The sequence below is a fragment of the Heterodontus francisci genome, chromosome 44 (genome assembly GCF_036365525.1).
Source record: "Heterodontus francisci isolate sHetFra1 chromosome 44, sHetFra1.hap1, whole genome shotgun sequence".
Lineage (NCBI taxonomy): Eukaryota > Metazoa > Chordata > Chondrichthyes > Heterodontiformes > Heterodontidae > Heterodontus > Heterodontus francisci.
Genome location: NC_090414.1, coordinates 24,699,177 through 24,717,058, shown reverse-complemented (window position 1 = coordinate 24,717,058; position 17,882 = coordinate 24,699,177). Strand labels below are relative to the sequence as shown.

Below are 17,882 nucleotides of genomic sequence, written 5' to 3'. Positions count from 1 at the left end.
AATGGGACGACTTCCCTTTAAGCAACTCATTCTGACCCGGAAGGAACGGTGACTGGCTGGGGGCGGGGGGGGTGTGTCGGGCGCTGGCCAATCGGCGGGGGTGCAGCCGTGTAGCAGTTTCTCGTTCTACCGGCGCTGGGCCAATGGGAGGCGCCGGTGGGCGTGACTGACGGGCGGTGGGCGGGCCCGCTCAGCTGGCATTTAAAGCGAGGCGGTCCCGGGGATTTTTTTTTGTTGCCATCTTTCACTTTGCTTTTTTTTGTTTGTTTTTCTGACAACAAGTGGAGTTTTTGGATCCTGGTTGGAAAAGTTAGTTTTGTCTCTCTCTCTCTCTTCTTCTGTCGCCCTCCCCCTCCTCCTCCTCCTTCTTATCTGGATGAAACGAAGGGGCAAACTTCACAATCGCAGCAGCCGCAGCTGCAGCCGCACCAGAATTGCCATTCATTCCGTGAAAACAGCTCAGGGGCATTTAACAAACCAACTCTGCCTTCTCACATTGAAAAGATTTTTTAAAAATTGTTAATTTCAGTGAAATTTCACAAGAAAATAACCTGTGAGACACTATCAGCCATGGCAGAGGGTAAGATTCAATTTATTCATTATCACTTTTTAATTGTGATCAGACTTGCTAATTGTTTCATTTATTTCAGTTTTGGAATCACTTCTTTTCTGTTGATTAGTTTATTTATAAAAAGTTTACTTGTTATTATCATAAAGATATTTCTATTTTAATCTTTGCTCTGTGCTAAGATTTTTTTCTTAAACTATTCAATTGCTGTTTCCACTGATTTGAATCTGTTAATGTCTTACAATGTTTTAAAAGCTAATCTCCTGTACGTTGAAAGATTTCTCTCCGTGATTTTTGGTGCCTCTTGCACGCTGGCGCTGGGGTGTCCCGTTACGCCCCGGTGCCAATGGGTCTTCGATTGGGGGCTCCCTCACTGGGAGAGAGAAATGACTGGCAGCTGGTTGTCCCATTTCCCCACCCAAGGGCCATGGTCTTTTCCTTAGTTCTCGGCATGTGGGTGTCACTGGCCAAACCAGCATTTATTGCCCATCCCTCATTGCCCTTGAGAAGGTGGTGGTGAGCTGCCTTCTTGAACCGCTGTAGTCCATGTGGGGTAGGTAGACCCACAGTGCTGTTAGGAAGGGAGTTCCAGGATTTTGACCCAGTGACAGTGAAGGAACGGTGATATAGTTCCAAGTCAGGATGTTGTGTGACTTGGAGGGGAACTTGCAGGTGGTGATGTTCCCATGTATCTGCTGCCCTTGTCCTTCTAGTTGGTAGAGGTCGCGGGTTTGGAAGGTGCTGTCTAAGGAGCCTTGGTGCATTGCTGCAGTGTATCTTGTAGATGGTACACACTGCTGCCACTGTGTGTCGGTGGTGGAGGGAGTGAATGTTTGTAGATGGGGTGCCAATCAAGCTGGCTGCTTTGTCCTGGATGGTGTCGAGCTTCTTGAGTGTTGTTGGAGCTGCACCCATCCAGGCAAGTGGAGAGTATTCCATCACACTCCTGACTTGTGCCTTGTCGATGGTGGACAGGCTTTGGGGAGTCAGGAGGTGAGTTACTCGCCTCAGGATTCCTAGCCTCTGACCTGCTGTTGTAGCCACGGTATTTATATGGCTACTCCAGTTCAGTTTTCGGTCAATGGTGGCCCCCAGGATGTTGATAGTGGGGGATTCAGTGATGGTAATGCCGTTGAATGTCAAGGGGAGCTGGTTAGATTCTCTCGTTGGAGATGTCACTGCCTGGCACTTGTGTGGCGCGAATGTTACTTGCCACTTATCAGCCCAAGCCTGGATATTGTCCAGGTCTTGCTGCATTTCAACACGGACTGCTTCAGTATCTGAGGAGTTGCGAATGGTGCTGAACATTGTGCAATCATCAGCGAACATCCCCACTTCTGACCTTGTGATTGAAGGAAGGTCATTGATGAAGCAGCTGAAGATGGTTGGGCCTAGGACACTACCCTGAGGTACTCCTGCAGCGATGTCCTGGAGCTCAGATGATTGACCTCCAACAACCACAACCATCTTTCTTTGCGCTAGGTCTGACTCCAGCCAGCGGAGGGTTTTCCCCCTGATTCCCATTGACCTCAGTTTTGCTAGGGCTCCTTGATGCCATACTCGGTCAACTGCTGCCTTGATGTCAAGGGCAGTCACTCTCACCTCACCTCTTGAGTTCAGCTCTTTTGTCCATGTTTGAACCAAGGCTGTAATGAGGTCAGGAGCTGAGTGGCCCTGGCGAAACCCAAACTGAGCATCACTGAGCAGGTTGTTGCTAAGCAAGTGCCGCTTGATGGCACTGTTGATGACATCTTCCATCACTTTACTGATGATTGAGAGTAGGCTGATGGGGTGGTAATTGGCCGGGTTGGACTTGTCCTGATTTTTGTGTACAGGACATACCTGGGCAATTTTCCACATTGCAGGGTAGATGCCAGTGTTGTAGTTATACTGGAACAGCTTGGTTAGGGGTGCAGCAAGTTCTGGAGCACAGGTCTTCAGTACTATTGCCGGAATATTGTCAGGCCCCATAGCTTTTGCAGTATCCAGTGCCTTCAGTCGTTTCTTGATATCACGTGGAGTGAATCGAATTGGCTGAAGTTTGGCATCTGTGATGCTGGGGACTTCAGGAGGAGGCCGAGATGGATCATCAACTCGGCACTTCTGGCTGAAGATTGTTGCAAATGCTTCAGCCTTATCTTTCGCACTGATGTGATTGTGGATGGATTGGTTTTATTACTTAATTATTTAATTGGACTTTTGAATATCTGTTCTCCAGTCAATTATGAATACAACATAACTTCACACACTCAGTGTCAGCATCAACCCGTTTTGTTTTTTTTCTATTTTTTTAAGGTGGCCTTTATACCCCAGGCCCCTCTTATCTAATCTATGTCGAAGGGGCCTTTATTCCTCAGGCCCCCTTTTTATACACACTTATAGATTTAAAATAACTTTATTAAAACCAGATAAATAAACAAAAACTCAAATTAAAATGCCATTCTCGGCGTCGACGATGCACTCCAGTCCCTGCGGTGCCCACCGGTCGCGGAAGGCCTCAAGCGTACCGGCGGACACCGCATGCTCCTTTTCCAGGGACACCCGGGCGCGAACGTAACCGCGGAAGAGGGGCAGGCAATCAGGGAGGACGGACCCCCCCGACGGCCCGCAACCTGGACCTGTGAATTGCCACCTTGGCCAGGCCCAGGAGCAGACCGACGAGGAGATCCTCCTCCCGGCCCAAGCCCCTCCGCACCGGGTGTCCAAAGATCAGGAGCGTGGGACTGAAGTGCAGCCAGAATTTGAGGAGCAGCCCCTTCAGATACTCAAAGAGGGGCTGCAACCTCGCACACTCCATATAAACGTGGAACACGGACTCGTCCAGGCCGCAGAAAGTACAGCTGGCCTGGGAGTCCGTGAACCTACTGAAAAGCCTATTGCACGAGACTGCTCTGTGCAGCACCCTCCACCCCAGGTCCCCGATGTAAAGGGGGAAGACTCCCGCGTAGAGAGACCTCCATCGGGGATTCCCCTCGCCGCCAGATGGCAACGCGGACCGCCAGGGCGTGTCCGGCCGGCTGACGAGGGCGAGGAAGTGGAGAGTGTGCAGGAGCAGCCCATACAGGAAACCCCTCCGCGCCGATTGGAATGGCACGGAGGGCATTTCCGAGAGGTGGCTCGGGTTGTGCGGGACCGGTTCCCGAGGAGGGTTTCGGAGCCTGGGTCAGATGAGCAGTTCTGGCCGAGCGGGAGTCAGCTCGGCCGGGATCGCTCCGCACTCCCGAGCCCCCTCGCCACCCGCAGTGAGGGGCGTCCCGGGGGTTTTGGCTACTCCTCCGCCCGCCGGACCATCCCCGGAGTCGGCCGCCCGGACAGCCGAGGCGCTCCTCCGCCGGCGGGGGAGCGCCCTGACTGGAGGCGACCATGTTCCAGACTCGGAATAGATCCCGGTAAAAGACAGGCAACTCGCTCAGAGAGGCGCGGCTAACGGACTCCACCGGGAGCTGCGTGTCGTCTTGAAGGCAGTGACACTGGCGGAAAAAATACGTCGCCAGCGCACACCATCTGGGAGGACGCTCGACGTACAGGTATCTCTGACCGGGGAGTGTTTGATGGGGACAGTGTAGAGGGAGCTTTAGTCTGTGTCTAACCCTGTGTCACCACATTAACAAGCTGAATGAGCCCAGTGTGTGTTGGTCTTTATCCTCTGCTTGACCTGTATCCCCAACACTGGGTACCAGGCCTGATTCCATATTCCTGTATTCTCCGTTCTATCAACCACTTATCTAAAAGCTCGGTCAAACAGGTCGGTTTTTAAGGAGCATCTTAAAGGAGGAGAGAGAGAGGCGGAGAGGTTTAGGGAGGGAATTCCAGAGCTTAGGGCCCCAGGCAGCTGAAGGCACGGCCGCCAATGGTGGAGCGATGGGAATCGGGGGATGGACAAGAGGGCGGAATTGGAGGGAGCGCAGAGATCTCGGAGGGTTGTAGGGGCTGGAGGAGGTTACAGAGATAGGGAGGGTTGTAGGGGCTGGAGGAGGTTACAGAGATGGGGAGGGTTGTAGGGGCTGGAGGAGGTTACAGAGATAGGGAGGGTTGTAGGGGCTGGAGGAGGTTACAGAGATAGGGAGGGTTGTAGGGGCTGGAGGAGGTTACAGAGATAGGGAGGGTTGTAGGGGCTGGAGGAGGTTACAGAGATGGGGAGGGTTGTAGGGGCTGGAGGAGGTGACAGAGATAGGGAGGGTTGTAGGGGCTGGAGGAGGTGACAGAGATAGGGAGGGTTGTAGGGGCTGGAGGAGGTTACAGAGATAGGGAGGGTTGTAGGGGCTGGAGGAGGTTACAGAGATAGGGAGGGTTGTAGGGGCTGGAGGAAGTTACAGAGATAGGGAGGATTGTAGGGGCTGGAGGCGGTTACAGAGATAGGGAGGGTTGTAGGGGCTGGAGGAGGTTACAGAGATAGGGAGGGTTGTAGGGGCTGGAGGAGGTTACAGAGATAGGGAGGGTTGTAGGGGCTGGAGGAGGTTACAGAGATAGGGAGGGTTGTAGGGGCTGGAGGAGGTTACAGAGATAGGGAGGGTTGTAGGGGCTGGAGGAGGTTACAGAGATAGGGAGGGTTGTAGGGGCTGGAGGAGGTTACAGAGATAGGGAGGGTTGTAGGGGCTGGAGGAGGTTACAGAGATAGGGAGGGTTGTAGGGGCTGGAGGAGGTTACAGAGATAGGGAGGGTTGTAGGGGCTGGAGGAGGTTACAGAGATAGGCAGGGTTGTAGGGGCTGGAGGAGGTTACAGAGATAGGGAGGGTTGTAGGGGCTGGAGGAGGTTACAGAGATAGGGAGGGTTGTAGGGGTTGGAGGATGTTACAGAGATAGGGAGGGTTGTCGGGGCTGGAGGAGGTTAGAGATAGGGAGGGTTGTCAGGGCTGGAGGCGGTTACAGAGATAGGGAGGGTTGTAGGGGCTGGAGGAGGTTACAGAGATAGGGAGGGTTGTAGGGGCTGTAGGAGGTTACAGAGATAGGGAGGGTTGTCGGGTCTGGAGGAGGTTACAGAGATAGGGAGGGTTGTCGGGGCTGGAGGAGGTTACAGAGATAGGGAGGGTTGTCGGGGCTGGAGGAGGTTACAGAGATAGGGAGGGTTGTCGGGGCTGGAGGAGGTTACAGAGATAGGGAGGGTTGTTGGGGCTGGAGGAGGTTACAGAGATAGGGAGGGTTGTGAGGAGAACATGGAAGGAGGTTGAAATCGATGAGTTGCTGGACTGGGAGCTACTGCAGGTCAGCGAGCACAGGGAGTGATGGATGAATGGACTTGGGGTTGGAACACCAAAGTCTGAGTTTTGGAATGACCTCCTGTTTAGGTCGGGAGGCCAGTGACGGCTGTGTTGGTAATCACAAACAATTTATATCGCTCACTGTCAGAAATCACTGACCTTTAATCCTCTCTCCATGTCATCGCTTTTCAGACCCATTGAGCACTGGAAACTGTCTCTGTCTGCTCTCACTCGCCTGTCTCGATCTCACTGTCTCTGTCTGCTCTCACTCGCCTGTCTCGATCTCACTGTCTCTGTCTGCTCTCACTCGCCTGTCTCGATCTCACTGTCTCTGTCTGCTCTCACTCGCCTGTCTCGATCTCACTGTCTCTGTCTGCTCTCACTCGCCTGTCTCGATCTCACTGTCTCTGTCTGCTCTCACTCGCCTGTCTCGATCTCACTGTCTCTGTCTGCTCTCACTCGCCTGTCTCGATCTCACTGTCTCTGTCTGCTCTCACTCGCTTGTCTCGATATCACTGCCTCTGTCTGCTCTCACTCGCCTGTCTCGATCTCACTGTCTCTGTCTGCTCTCACTCGCCTGGCTCGATCTCACTGTCTCTGTCTGCTCTCACTCGACTGTCTCGATCTCACTGTCTCTGTCTGCTCTCACTCGCCTGTCTCGTTCTCAATGTCTCTGCTCTCACTCGCCTGTCTCGATCACACTGCCTCTGCTCTCACTCGCCTGTCTCGATCTCACTGTCTCTGCTCTCACTCGCCTGTCTCGATCTCACTGTCTCTGTCTGCTCTCACTCGCCTGTCTCGATCTCACTGTCTCTGTCTGCTCTCACTCGCCTGTCTCGATCTCACTGTCTCTGTCTGCTCTCACTCGCTTGTCTCGATATCACTGTCTCTGTCTGCTCTCACTCGCCTGTCTCGATCTCACTGTCTCTGTCTGCTCTCACTCGCCTGTCTCGATCTCACTGTCTCTGTCTGCTCTCACTCGACTGTCTCGATCTCACTGTCTCTGTCTGCTCTCACTCGCCTGTCTCGTTCTCAATGTCTCTGCTCTCACTCGCCTGTCTCGATCACACTGCCTCTGCTCTCACTCGCCTGTCTCGATCTCACTGTCTCTGCTCTCACTCGCCTGTCTCGATCTCACTGTCTCTGTCTGCTCTCACTCGCCTGTTTCGATCTCACTGTCTCTGTCTGCTCTCACTCGCCTGTCTCGATCTCACTGTCTCTGTCTGCTCTCACTCGCTTGTCTCGATCTCACTGTCTCTGTCTGCTCTCACTCGCCTGTCTTGATCACACTGTCTCTGTCTGCTCTCACTCGCCTGTCTCGATCTCACTGTCTCTGTCTGCTCTCACTCGCCTGTCTCGATCTCACTGTCTCTGCTCTCACTCGCCTGTCTCGATCTCACTGTCTCTGTCTGCTCTCACTCGCCTGTCTCGATCTCACTGTCTCTGTCTGCTCTCATTCGCCTGTCTAGATCTCACTGTCTCTGCTCTCACTCACCTGTCTCGATCTCACTGTCTCTGTCTGCTCTCATTCGCCTGTCTCGATCTCACTGTCTCTGCTCTCACACGCCTGTCTCGATCTCACTGTCTCTGCTCTCACACGCCTGTCTCGATCTCACTGTCTCTGTCTGCTCACATTCGCCTGTCTCGATCTCACTGTCTCTGTCTGCTCTCATTCGCCTGTCTAGATCTCACTGTCTCTGCTCTCACTCACCTGTCTCGATCTCACTGTCTCTGTCTGCTCTCATTCGCCTGTCTCGATCTCACTGTCTCTGCTCTCACACGCCTGTCTCGATCTCACTGTCTCTGTCTGCTCACATTCGCTTGTCTTGATCTCACTGTCTCTGTCTGCTCTCATTCGCCTGTCTAGATCTCACTGTCTCTGCTCTCACTCACCTGTCTCGATCTCATTGTCTCTGTCTGCTCTCATTCGCCTGTCTAGATCTCACTGTCTCTGTCTGCTCTCACACGCCTGTCTCGATCGCACTGTCTCTGCTCTCACTCGCCTGTCTCGATCTCACTGTCTCTGTCTGCTCTCACTCGCCTGTCTCGATCTCACTGTCTCTGTCTGCTCTCACTCGCCTGTCTCGATCTCACTGTCTCTGCTCTCACTCGCCTGTCTCGATCTCACTGTCTCTGCTCTCACTCGCCTGTCTCAATCTCACTGTCTCTGTCTGCTCTCACTCGCCTGTCTCGATCTCACTGTCTCTGCTCTCACTCGCCTGTCTCGATCTCACTGTCTCTGCTCTCACTCGCCTGTCTCGATCTCACTGTCTCTGCTCTCACTCGCCTGTCTCGATCTCACTGTCTCTGTCTGCTCTCACTCGCCTGTCTCGATCTCACTGTCTCTGCTCTCAATCGCCTGTCTCGATCTCACTGTCTCTGTCTGCTCTCACTCGACTGTCTCGATCTCACTGTCTGTCCGCTCTCATTCGCCTGTCTAGATCTCACTGTCTCTGCTCTCACTCGCCTGTCTCGATCTCACTGACTCTGTCTGCTCTCACTCGCCTGTCTCGATCTCACTGTCTCTGCTCTCACTCGCCTGTCTCGATCTCACTGTCTCTGTCTGCTCTCACTCGCCTGTCTCGATCTCACTGTCTCTGCTCTCACTCGCCTGTCTCGATCTCACTGTCTCTGTCTGCTCTCACTCGACTGTCTCGATCTCACTGTCTCTGTCTGCTCTCATTCGCCTGTCCAGATCTCACTGTCTCTGCTCTCACTCGCCTGTCTCGATCTCACTGTCTCTGTCTGCTCTCACTCGCCTGTCTCGATCTCACTATCTCTGTCTGCTCTCACTCGACTGTCTCGATCTCACTGTCTCTGTCTGCTCTCACTCGCCTGTCTCGATCTCACTGTCTCTGTCTGCTCTCACTCGACTGTCTTGATCTCACTGTCTCTGTCTGCTCTCACTCGACTGTCTTGATCTCACTGTCTCTGTCTGCTCTCACTCGCCTGTCTCGATCTCACTGTCTCTGTCTGCTCTCACTCGCCTGTCTCGATCTCACTGTCTCTGTCTGCTCTCACTCGCCTGTCTCGATCTCACTGTCTCTGCTCTCACTGTCTCTGCTCTCACTCGCCTGTCTCGATCTCACTGTCTCTGCTCTCACTCGCCTGTCTTGATCTCACTGTCTCTGCTCTCACTCGCCTGTCTCGATCTCACTGTCTCTGCTCTCACTCGCCTGTCTCGATCTCACTGTCTCTGCTCTCACTCGCCTGTCTCGATCTCACTGTCTCTGCTCTCACTCGCCTGTCTCGATCTCACTGTCTCTGCTCTCACTCGCCTGTCTCGATCTCACTGTCTCTGCTCTCACTCGCCTGTCTCGATCTCACTGTCTCTGCTCTCACTCGCCTGTCTCGATCTCACTGTCTCTGCTCTCACTCGCCTGTCTCGATCTCACTGTCTCTGCTCTCACTCGCCTGTCTCGATCTCACTGTCTCTGCTCTCACTCGCCTGTCTCGATCTCACTGTCTCTGCTCTCACTCGCCTGTCTCGATCTCACTGTCTCTGCTCTCACTCGCCTGTCTCGATCTCACTGTCTCTGCTCTCACTCGCCTGTCTCGATCTCACTGTCTCTGCTCTCACTCGCCTGTCTCGATCTCACTGTCTCTGCTCTCACTCGCCTGTCTCGATCTCACGGTCTCTGTCTGCTCTCACTCGCCTGTCTCGATCTCACTCGCCTGTCTCGATCTCACTGTCTCTGCTCTCACTCGCCTGTCTCGATCTCACTGTCTCTGTCTGCTCTCACTCGACTGTCTCGATCTCACTGTCTATGTCTGCTCTCATTCGCCTGTCTCGATCTCACTGTCTCTGTCTGCTCTCACTCGCCTGTCTCGATCTCACTGTCTCTGCTCTCACTTGCCTGTCTCGATCTCACTGTCTCTGCTCTCATTCGCCTGTCTCGATCTCACTGTCTCTGTCTGCTCTCACTCGCCTGTCTCGATCTCACTGTCTCTGTCTGCTCTCACTCGCCTGTCTCGATCTCACTGTCTCTGTCTGCTCTCACTCGCCTGTCTCGATCTCACTGTCTCTGTCTGCTCTCACTCGCCTGTCTCGAACTCACTGTCTCTGTCTGCTCTCACTCGCCTGTCTCGATCTCACTGTCTCTGTCTGCTCTCACTCGCCTGTCTCGATCTCACTGTCTCTGTCTGCTCTCACTCGCCTGTCTCGATCTCACTGTCTCTGTCTGCTCTCACTCGCCTGTCTCGATCTCACTGTCTCTGTCTGCTCTCACTCGCCTGTCTCGATCTCACTGTCTCTGTCTGCTCTCACTCGCCTGTCTCGATCTCACTGTCTCTGTCTGCTCTCACTCGCCTGTCTCGATCTCACTGTCTCTGTCTGCTCTCACTCGCCTGTCTCGATCTCACTGTCTCTGTCTGCTCTCACTCGCCTGTCTCGATCTCACTGTCTCTGTCTGCTCTCACTCGCCTGTCTCGATCTCACTGTCTCTGTCTGCTCTCACTCGCCTGTCTCGATCTCACTGTCTCTGTCTGCTCTCACTCGCCTGTCTCGATCTCACTGTCTCTGTCTGCTCTCACTCGCCTGTCTCGATCTCACTGTCTCTGTCTGCTCTCACTCGCCTGTCTCGATCTCACTGTCTCTGTCTGCTCTCACTCGCCTGTCTCGATCTCACTGTCTCTGCTCTCACTCGCCTGTCTCGATCTCACTGTCTCTGCTCTCACTCGACTGTCTCGATCTCACTGTCTCTGTCTGCTCTCATTCGCCTGTCTAGATCTCACTGTCTCTGCTCTCACACGCCTGTCTCGATCTCACTGTCTCTGTCTGCTCTCACTCGCCTGTCTCGATCTCACTGTCTCTGTCTGCTCTCACTCGCCTGTCTCGATCTCACTGTCTCTGTCTGCTCTCACTCGCCTGTCTCGATCTCACTTCCTCTGTCTGCTCTCACTCGACTGTCTCGATCTCACTGTCTCTGTCTGCTCTCCCTCGCCTGTCTCGATCTCACTGTCTCTGTCTGCTCTCACTCGCCTGTCTCGATCTCACTGTTTCTGTCTGCTCTCACTCGCCTGTCTCGATCTCACTGTCTCTGTCTGCTCTCACTCGCCTGTCTCGATCTCACTGTCTCTGTCTGCTCTCACTCGCCTGTCTCGATCTCACTGTCTCTGTCTGCTCTCACTCGCCTGTCTCGATCTCACTGTCTCTGTCTGCTCTCACTCGCCTGTCTCGATCTCACTGTCTCTGTCTGCTCTCACTCGCCTGTCTCGATCTCACTGTCTCTGCTCTCACTCGCCTGTCTCGATCTCACTGTCTCTGCTCTCACTCGACTGTCTCGATCTCACTGTCTCTGTCTGCTCTCATTCGCCTGTCTAGATCTCACTGTCTCTGCTCTCACACGCCTGTCTCGATCTCACTGTCTCTGTCTGCTCTCACTCGCCTGTCTCGATCTCACTGTCTCTGTCTGCTCTCACTCGCCTGTCTCGATCTCACTGTCTCTGTCTGCTCTCACTCGCCTGTCTCGATCTCACTTCCTCTGTCTGCTCTCACTCGACTGTCTCGATCTCACTGTCTCTGTCTGCTCTCCCTCGCCTGTCTCGATCTCACTGTCTCTGTCTGCTCTCACTCGCCTGTCTCGATCTCACTGTCTCTGTCTGCTCTCACTCGCCTGTCTCGATCTCACTGTCTCTGTCTGCTCTCACTCGCCTGTCTCGATCTCACTGTCTCTGTCTGCTCTCACTCGCCTGTCTCGATCTCACTGTCTCTGTCTGCTCTCACTCGCCTGTCTCGATCTCACTGTCTCTGTCTGCTCTCACTCGCCTGTCTCGATCTCACTGTCTCTGTCTGCTCTCACTCGCCTGTCTCGATCTCACTGTCTCTGTCTGCTCTCACTCGCCTGTCTCGATCTCACTGTCTCTGTCTGCTCTCACTCGCCTGTCTCGATCTCACTGTCTCTGTCTGCTCTCACTCGCCTGTCTCGATCTCACTGTCTCTGTCTGCTCTCACTCGCCTGTCTCGATCTCACTGTCTCTGTCTGCTCTCACTCGCCTGTCTCGATCTCACTGTCTCTGTCTGCTCTCACTCGCCTGTCTCGATCTCACTGTCTCTGTCTGCTCTCACTCGCCTGTCTCGATCTCACTGTCTCTGTCTGCTCTCACTCGCCTGTCTCGATCTCACTGTCTCTGTCTGCTCTCACTCGCCTGTCTCGATCTCACTGTCTCTGTCTGCTCTCACTCGCCTGTCTCGATCTCACTGTCTCTGTCTGCTCTCACTCGCCTGTCTCGATCTCACTGTCTCTGTCTGCTCTCACTCGCCTGTCTCGATCTCACTGTCTCTGTCTGCTCTCACTCGACTGTCTCGATCTCACTGTCTCTGTCTGCTCTCACTCGCCTGTCTCGATCTCACTTCCTCTGTCTGCTCTCACTCGCCTGTCTCGATCTCACTGTCTCTGTCTGCTCTCACTCGCCTGTCTCGATCTCACTGTCTCTGTCTGCTCTCACTCGACTGTCTCGATCTCACTGTCTCTGTCTGCTCTCACTCGCCTGTCTCGATCTCACTGTCTCTGTCTGCTCTCACTCGCCTGTCTCGATCTCACTGTCTCTGTCTGCTCTCACTCGCCTGTCTCGATCTCACTGTCTCTGTCTGCTCTCACTCGCCTGTCTCGATCTCACTGTCTCTGTCTGCTCTCACTCGCCTGTCTCGATCTCACTGTCTCTGTCTGCTCTCACTCGCCTGTCTCGATCTCACTGTCTCTGTCTGCTCTCACTCGCCTGTCTCGATCTCACTGTCTCTGCTCTCACTCGCCTGTCTCGATCTCACTGTCTCTGCTCTCACTCGACTGTCTCGATCTCACTGTCTCTGCTCTCATTCGCCTGTCTAGATCTCACTGTCTCTGCTCTCACACGCCTGTCTCGATCTCACTGTCTCTGTCTGCTCTCACTCGCCTGTCTCGATCTCACTGTCTCTGTCTGCTCTCACTCGCCTGTCTCGATCTCACTGTCTCTGTCTGCTCTCACTCGCCTGTCTCGATCTCACTGTCTCTGTCTGCTCTCACTCGCCTGTCTAGATCTCACTGTCTCTGTCTGCTCTCACTCGCCTGTCTTGATCTCACTATCGCTGCTTTCACTCGCCTGTCTCGATCTCACTGTCTCTGTCTGCTCTCACTCGCCTGTCTCGATCTCACTGTCTCTGTCTGCTCTCACTCGTCTGTCTCGATCTCACTGTCTCTGTCTGCTCTCACTCGCCTGTCTCGATCTCACTGTCTCTGTCTGCTCTCACTCGCCTGTCTCGATCTCACTGTCTCTGTCTGCTCTCACTCGCCTGTCTCGATCTCACTGTCTCTGTCTGCTCTCACTCGCCTGTCTCGATCTCACTGTCTCTGTCTGCTCTCACTCGCCTGTCTCGATCTCACCACATCCTCTACTTACCCTAACATCTTGATTTTTATATTCTCAATCTCTTTGTGAGTTTGATGGAATCATTGAATGCCGGAAGTTTCCACTGAAATGGATAAGAGGCCTCATTCATGGCTCAGTGAGCAGCTCCCTCACCTCAGAGTCAGAGATCATCAGAGCCTTAAACTCCAAACTCCAGACTAACTATCCCCAGGGTCAGTACTGAGGGAGTGCCGCACTGTCGGAGGGTCAGTACTGAGGGAGTGCCGCACTGTCGGAGGGTCAGTACTGTGGGAGCGCCGCACTGTCGGAGGGTCAGTACTGTGTGAGCGCCGCACTGTCGGAGGGTCAGTACTGAGGGAGCTCCGCACTGTCGGAGGGTCAGTACTGTGGGAGTGCTGCACTGTCGGAGGGTCAGTACTGAGGGAGCTCTGCACTGTCGGAGGGTCAATACTGAGGGAGTTCCGCACTGTCGGAGGGTCAATACTGAGGGAGTTCCGCACTGTCGGAGGGTCAGTACTGAGGGAGTGCCGCACTGTCGGAGGGTCAGTACTGAGGGAGTGCCGCACTGTCGGAGGGTCAGTACTGAGGGAGTGCCGCACTGTCGGAGGGTCAGTACTGAGGGAGTGCCGCACTGTCGGAGGGTCAGTACTGAGGGAGTGCCGCACTGTCGGAGGGTCAGTACTGAGGGAGTGCCGCACTGTCGGAGGGTCAGTACTGAGGGAGTGCCACACTGTCCGAGGGTCAGTACTGAGGGAGTGCCGCACTGTAGGAGGGTCAGTACTGAGGGAGTGCCGCTCTGTCGGAGGGTCAGTACTGAGGGAGTGCCGCTCTGTCGGAGGGTCAGTACTGAGGGAGTGCCGCACTGTCGGAGGGTCAGTACTGAGGGAGTGCCGCACTGTCGGAGGGTCAGTACTGAGGGAGTGTCGGAGGGTCAGTACTGAGGGAGTGCCGCACTGTCGGAGGGTCAGTACTGAGGGAGTGCCGCACTGTCGGAGGGTCAGTACTGAGGGAGTGCCGCACTGTCGGAGGGTCAGTACTGAGGGAGTGCCGCACTGTCGGAGGGTCAGTACTGAGGGAGTTCCGCACTGTCGGAGGGTCAGTACTGAGGGAGTGCCGCACTGTCGGAGGCTCAGTACTGAGGGAGTGCCGCACTGTCGGAGGGTCAGTACTGAAAGAGCGCCGCACTGTCGGAGGGTCAGTACTGAGGGAGCGCCGCACTGTCGGAGGGTCAGTACTGTGGGAGTGCCGCACTGTCGGAGGGTCAGTACTGAGGGAGCTCTGCACTGTCGGAGGGTCAGTACTGAGGGAGTTCCGCATTGTCGGAGGGTCAGTACTGAGGGAGTTCCGCACTGTCGGAGGGTCAGTACTGAGGGAGTGCCGCACTGTCGGAGGGTCAGTACTGAGGGAGTGCCGCACTGTCGGAGGGTCAGTACTGAGGGAGTGCCGCACTGTCGGAGGGTCAGTACTGAGGGAGTGCCGCACTGTCGGAGGGTCAGTACTGAGGGAGTGCCGCACTGTCGGAGGGTCAGTACTGAGGGAGTGCTGCACTGTAGGAGGGTCAGTACTGAGGGAGTGCCGCACTGTCGGAGGGTCAGTACTGAGGGAGTGCCGCACTGTCGGAGGGTCAGTACTGAGGGAGTGCCGCACTGTCGGAGGGTCAGTACTGAGGGTGTGCCGCACTGTCGGAGGGTCAGTACTGTGGGAGTGCCGCACTGTCGGAGGGTCAGTACTGAGGGAGTGCTGCACTGTCGGAGGGTCAGTTCTGTGGGAGTGCCGCACTGTCGGAGGGTCAGTTCTGTGGGAGTGCCGCACTGTCGGAGGGTCAGTACTGAGGGAGTGCCGCACTGTCGGAGGGTCAGTACTGAGGGAGTGCCGCACTGTCGGAGGGTCAGTACTGAGGGAGTGCCGCACTGTCGGAGGGTCAGTACTGAGGGAGTGCCGCGCTGTCGGAGGGTCAGTACTGAGGGAGTGCCGCACTGTCGGAGGGTCAGTACTGAGGGAGTGCCGCGCTGTCGGAGGGTCAGTACTGAGGGAGTGCCGCGCTGTCGGAGGGTCAGTACTGAGGGAGTGCCGCGCTGTCGGAGGGTCAGTACTGTGGGAGTGCCGCACTATAAGCTTACTTGATTTGATCAAATGTTTGTGTGTCACATTAACATTCGTGTTATGTTTTGAAGGCTTTCCAGGAACAAGTGTCATTGTGTTATTGTATTTAGTTAATCATTAAGCTCATGATGTGGAAGAGTACAGCCTGTACAGACTGAAGGCTGATTATGAAGGTTATCGCAATGTTAGTCTTTATCTCAGAGGATTGGAACACATAGGAGTGGAATTTCTTTGACAGTTTATATCAATTTCTGGTTAAACTCCATCGGGATTAATGTGTTCAGTTCCGGGCCCTGCACCTCAGGAAGGAGATACTGTCCTGGGAGAGGGTGCAGTGCAGATTCACCAGAATGATCCCGGGGATAAAAGGGTTAAATTCCGAGGACAGGTCACACAGACTGGTCTTGTATTCCCTCGAGTGTCGAAGATTAAGGGGGGTGATCTAATCGAGGGGTTTAAGATGAATCCACATGGAATGTGATTGTACCTCCCACAAGCCATGTACACTTTCCCCTCTCATCATCTCTACCCAGGCCTTCAGCCTCCCGGCTCGGTACCTGGCTCATCCCCAAACGCAATTCAGGAAAGCTCCACAATGTTTTCCCACCCTGTCATTCCCCTCTCCCATATACTGAACCCATCCCACCCCCTTACACCGGACCCATCCGCTCCCTCGGTAATGACCCTCCGACAGCGCAGCACTCCCTCAGTCTTCTTTGGCAGTCCCTCGGGAATGAGGATGACTTTCTTCCACTCCAGGATTGTGGGTCCTTCTTTATTGACTGAATTTTCCTGGATCCACACACTCTGCCACAGGTGGGGGCAGGTGGTGTTTGATGAAGCAAGTGAATGGGATGCTCGAACTTCTGAACGCTCCTTTGGCTGTTCGCACTTGCTCGCTGCCTGGACCTGTCCACGTTGTTCGAACTGGCTGGCACCGTCTTTGAGGTCTTTGTCGTCCAGCACTCTTTTCCTCAGATGTCCAAAGGCTGCGCTGACACACTGGCGGCGATGCTGAGTTCCATCGTCGATGTCTGCCCTTGCTGAGAGGAGGCTCCCAAGGTATGAGAAGTGATCCACATTGTCCAGTGGTTTGCCATGGATCTTGATAGTCAGGGGGCAGTGTTGCACTACAGGAGCAGACTGGTAGAGGACCTTTGACTGCAGGATCTTCAGCTTAAGGCCCATTCTTTCATACGCCTGTGTGAATGCATCGATGAGGGTTTGAAGCTCGGCCTCTGAGTGCAGGCATACTCTTCATCAGCGTACTGCAGCTCAGTGACAGAGGTTGGAGTGGTCTTGGGTTCTGGACTGGAGGTGATGTCAGTTAAATAGTTTCCCACCCCTCATGTAGAGTAGATCTACTCTGGCAGGGAGCTTCAAGGACATGAGGTGGAGTGTTGCAGTGAGGAAGATGGAGAAGAGTGATTGTGCGATGGCACAGCCTTGCTGGACCCCAGTTTGCACTCGGATTGGGTTAGTGGCAGATCCGTTTGGAAGGATTACAGCTTGCATGTCATTGTACAGCAGGCGGAGGGAGGATGGTGACGAATTTCTCCAGGTAACCAGATTTTTAAAAAATTCATTCATGGGATGTGGGTGTCGCTGGTCAGGCCCAGCATTTATTGCCCATCCCTAATTGCCCTTGAGAAGGTGGTGGTGAGCTGCCCTCTTGAACCGCTGCAGTCCATGTGGGGTAGGTAGACCCACAGTGCTGTTAGGAAGGGAGTTCCAGGATTTTGACCCAGCGACAGTGAAGGAACGGCGATATAGTTCCAAGTCAGGATGGTGTGTGACTTGGAGGGGAACTTGCAGGTGGTGATGTTCCCATGTGTCTGCTGCCCTTGTCCTTCTAGTTGGTAGAGGTCACGGGTTTGGAAGGTGCTGTTGAAGGAGACTTGGTGCATTGCTGCAGTGCATCTTGGAGATGGTACACACTGCTGCCACTGTGCATTGGTGGTGGAGGGAGTGAATGTTTGTAGATGGGGTGCCAGTCAAGTGGGCTGCTTTGTCCTGGATGGTGTCGAGCTTCTTGAGTGTTGTTGCAGCTGCACCCATCCAGGCAAGTGGAGAGTATTCCATCACACTCCTGACTTGTGCCTTGTAGATTGTGGACAGGCTTTGGGGAGTCAGGAGGTGAGTTACTCACAGGATTCCCAGCCTCTGACCTGCTCTTGTAGCCACGGTATTTATATCGCTACTCCAGTTCAGTTTCTGGTCAATGGTAGCCCCCAGGATGTTGATAATGGGGGATTCAGCGATGGTAATGCCGTTGAATGTCAAGGGGAGATGGTTAGATTCTCTCTTGTTGGAGATGGTCATTGCCTGGCACTTGTGTGGCGTGAATGTTACTTGCCACTTATCAGCCCAAGCCTGGATATTGTCCAGGTCTTGCTGCATTTCTACACGGACTGCTTCAGTATCTGAGGAGTCACGAATGGTGCTGAACATTGTGCAATCATCAGCGAACATCCCCACTTCTGACCTTATGATTGAAGGAAGATCATTGATGAAGCAGCTGAAGATGGTTGGGCCGAGGACACTACCCTGAGGAACTCCTGCAGTGATGTCCTGGAGCTCAGATGATTGACCTCATTTGAGGAGGATGTCCTGTGATCCCTCCCAGTTGATCGAGTCGAAGGCCTTTGTCAGGTCAGAGAAGGCTCTGT

General features: G+C 54.2%; 1 protein-coding gene across 4 annotated transcripts in view; it reads left to right on the top strand.

Annotated features, from left to right (window-relative positions):
* Nucleotides 1-243: 243 nt before the first annotated feature.
* pmt (phosphoethanolamine methyltransferase) overlaps nucleotides 244-17,882 on the top strand; it is a 46,245-nt gene continuing 28,606 nt past the window's right edge. For 3 of the 4 annotated variants that reach the window (XM_068021444.1, XM_068021445.1, XM_068021442.1), the window contains exon 1: nucleotides 247-580. In XM_068021444.1, coding sequence (XP_067877545.1) covers nucleotides 571-580 — 10 coding nt within the window. In that variant the 5' untranslated portion in view covers nucleotides 247-570. Of the gene's footprint in view, nucleotides 581-17,882 lie in introns of all 4 variants that reach the window. The other variant, XM_068021446.1, reaches the window with a different exon arrangement.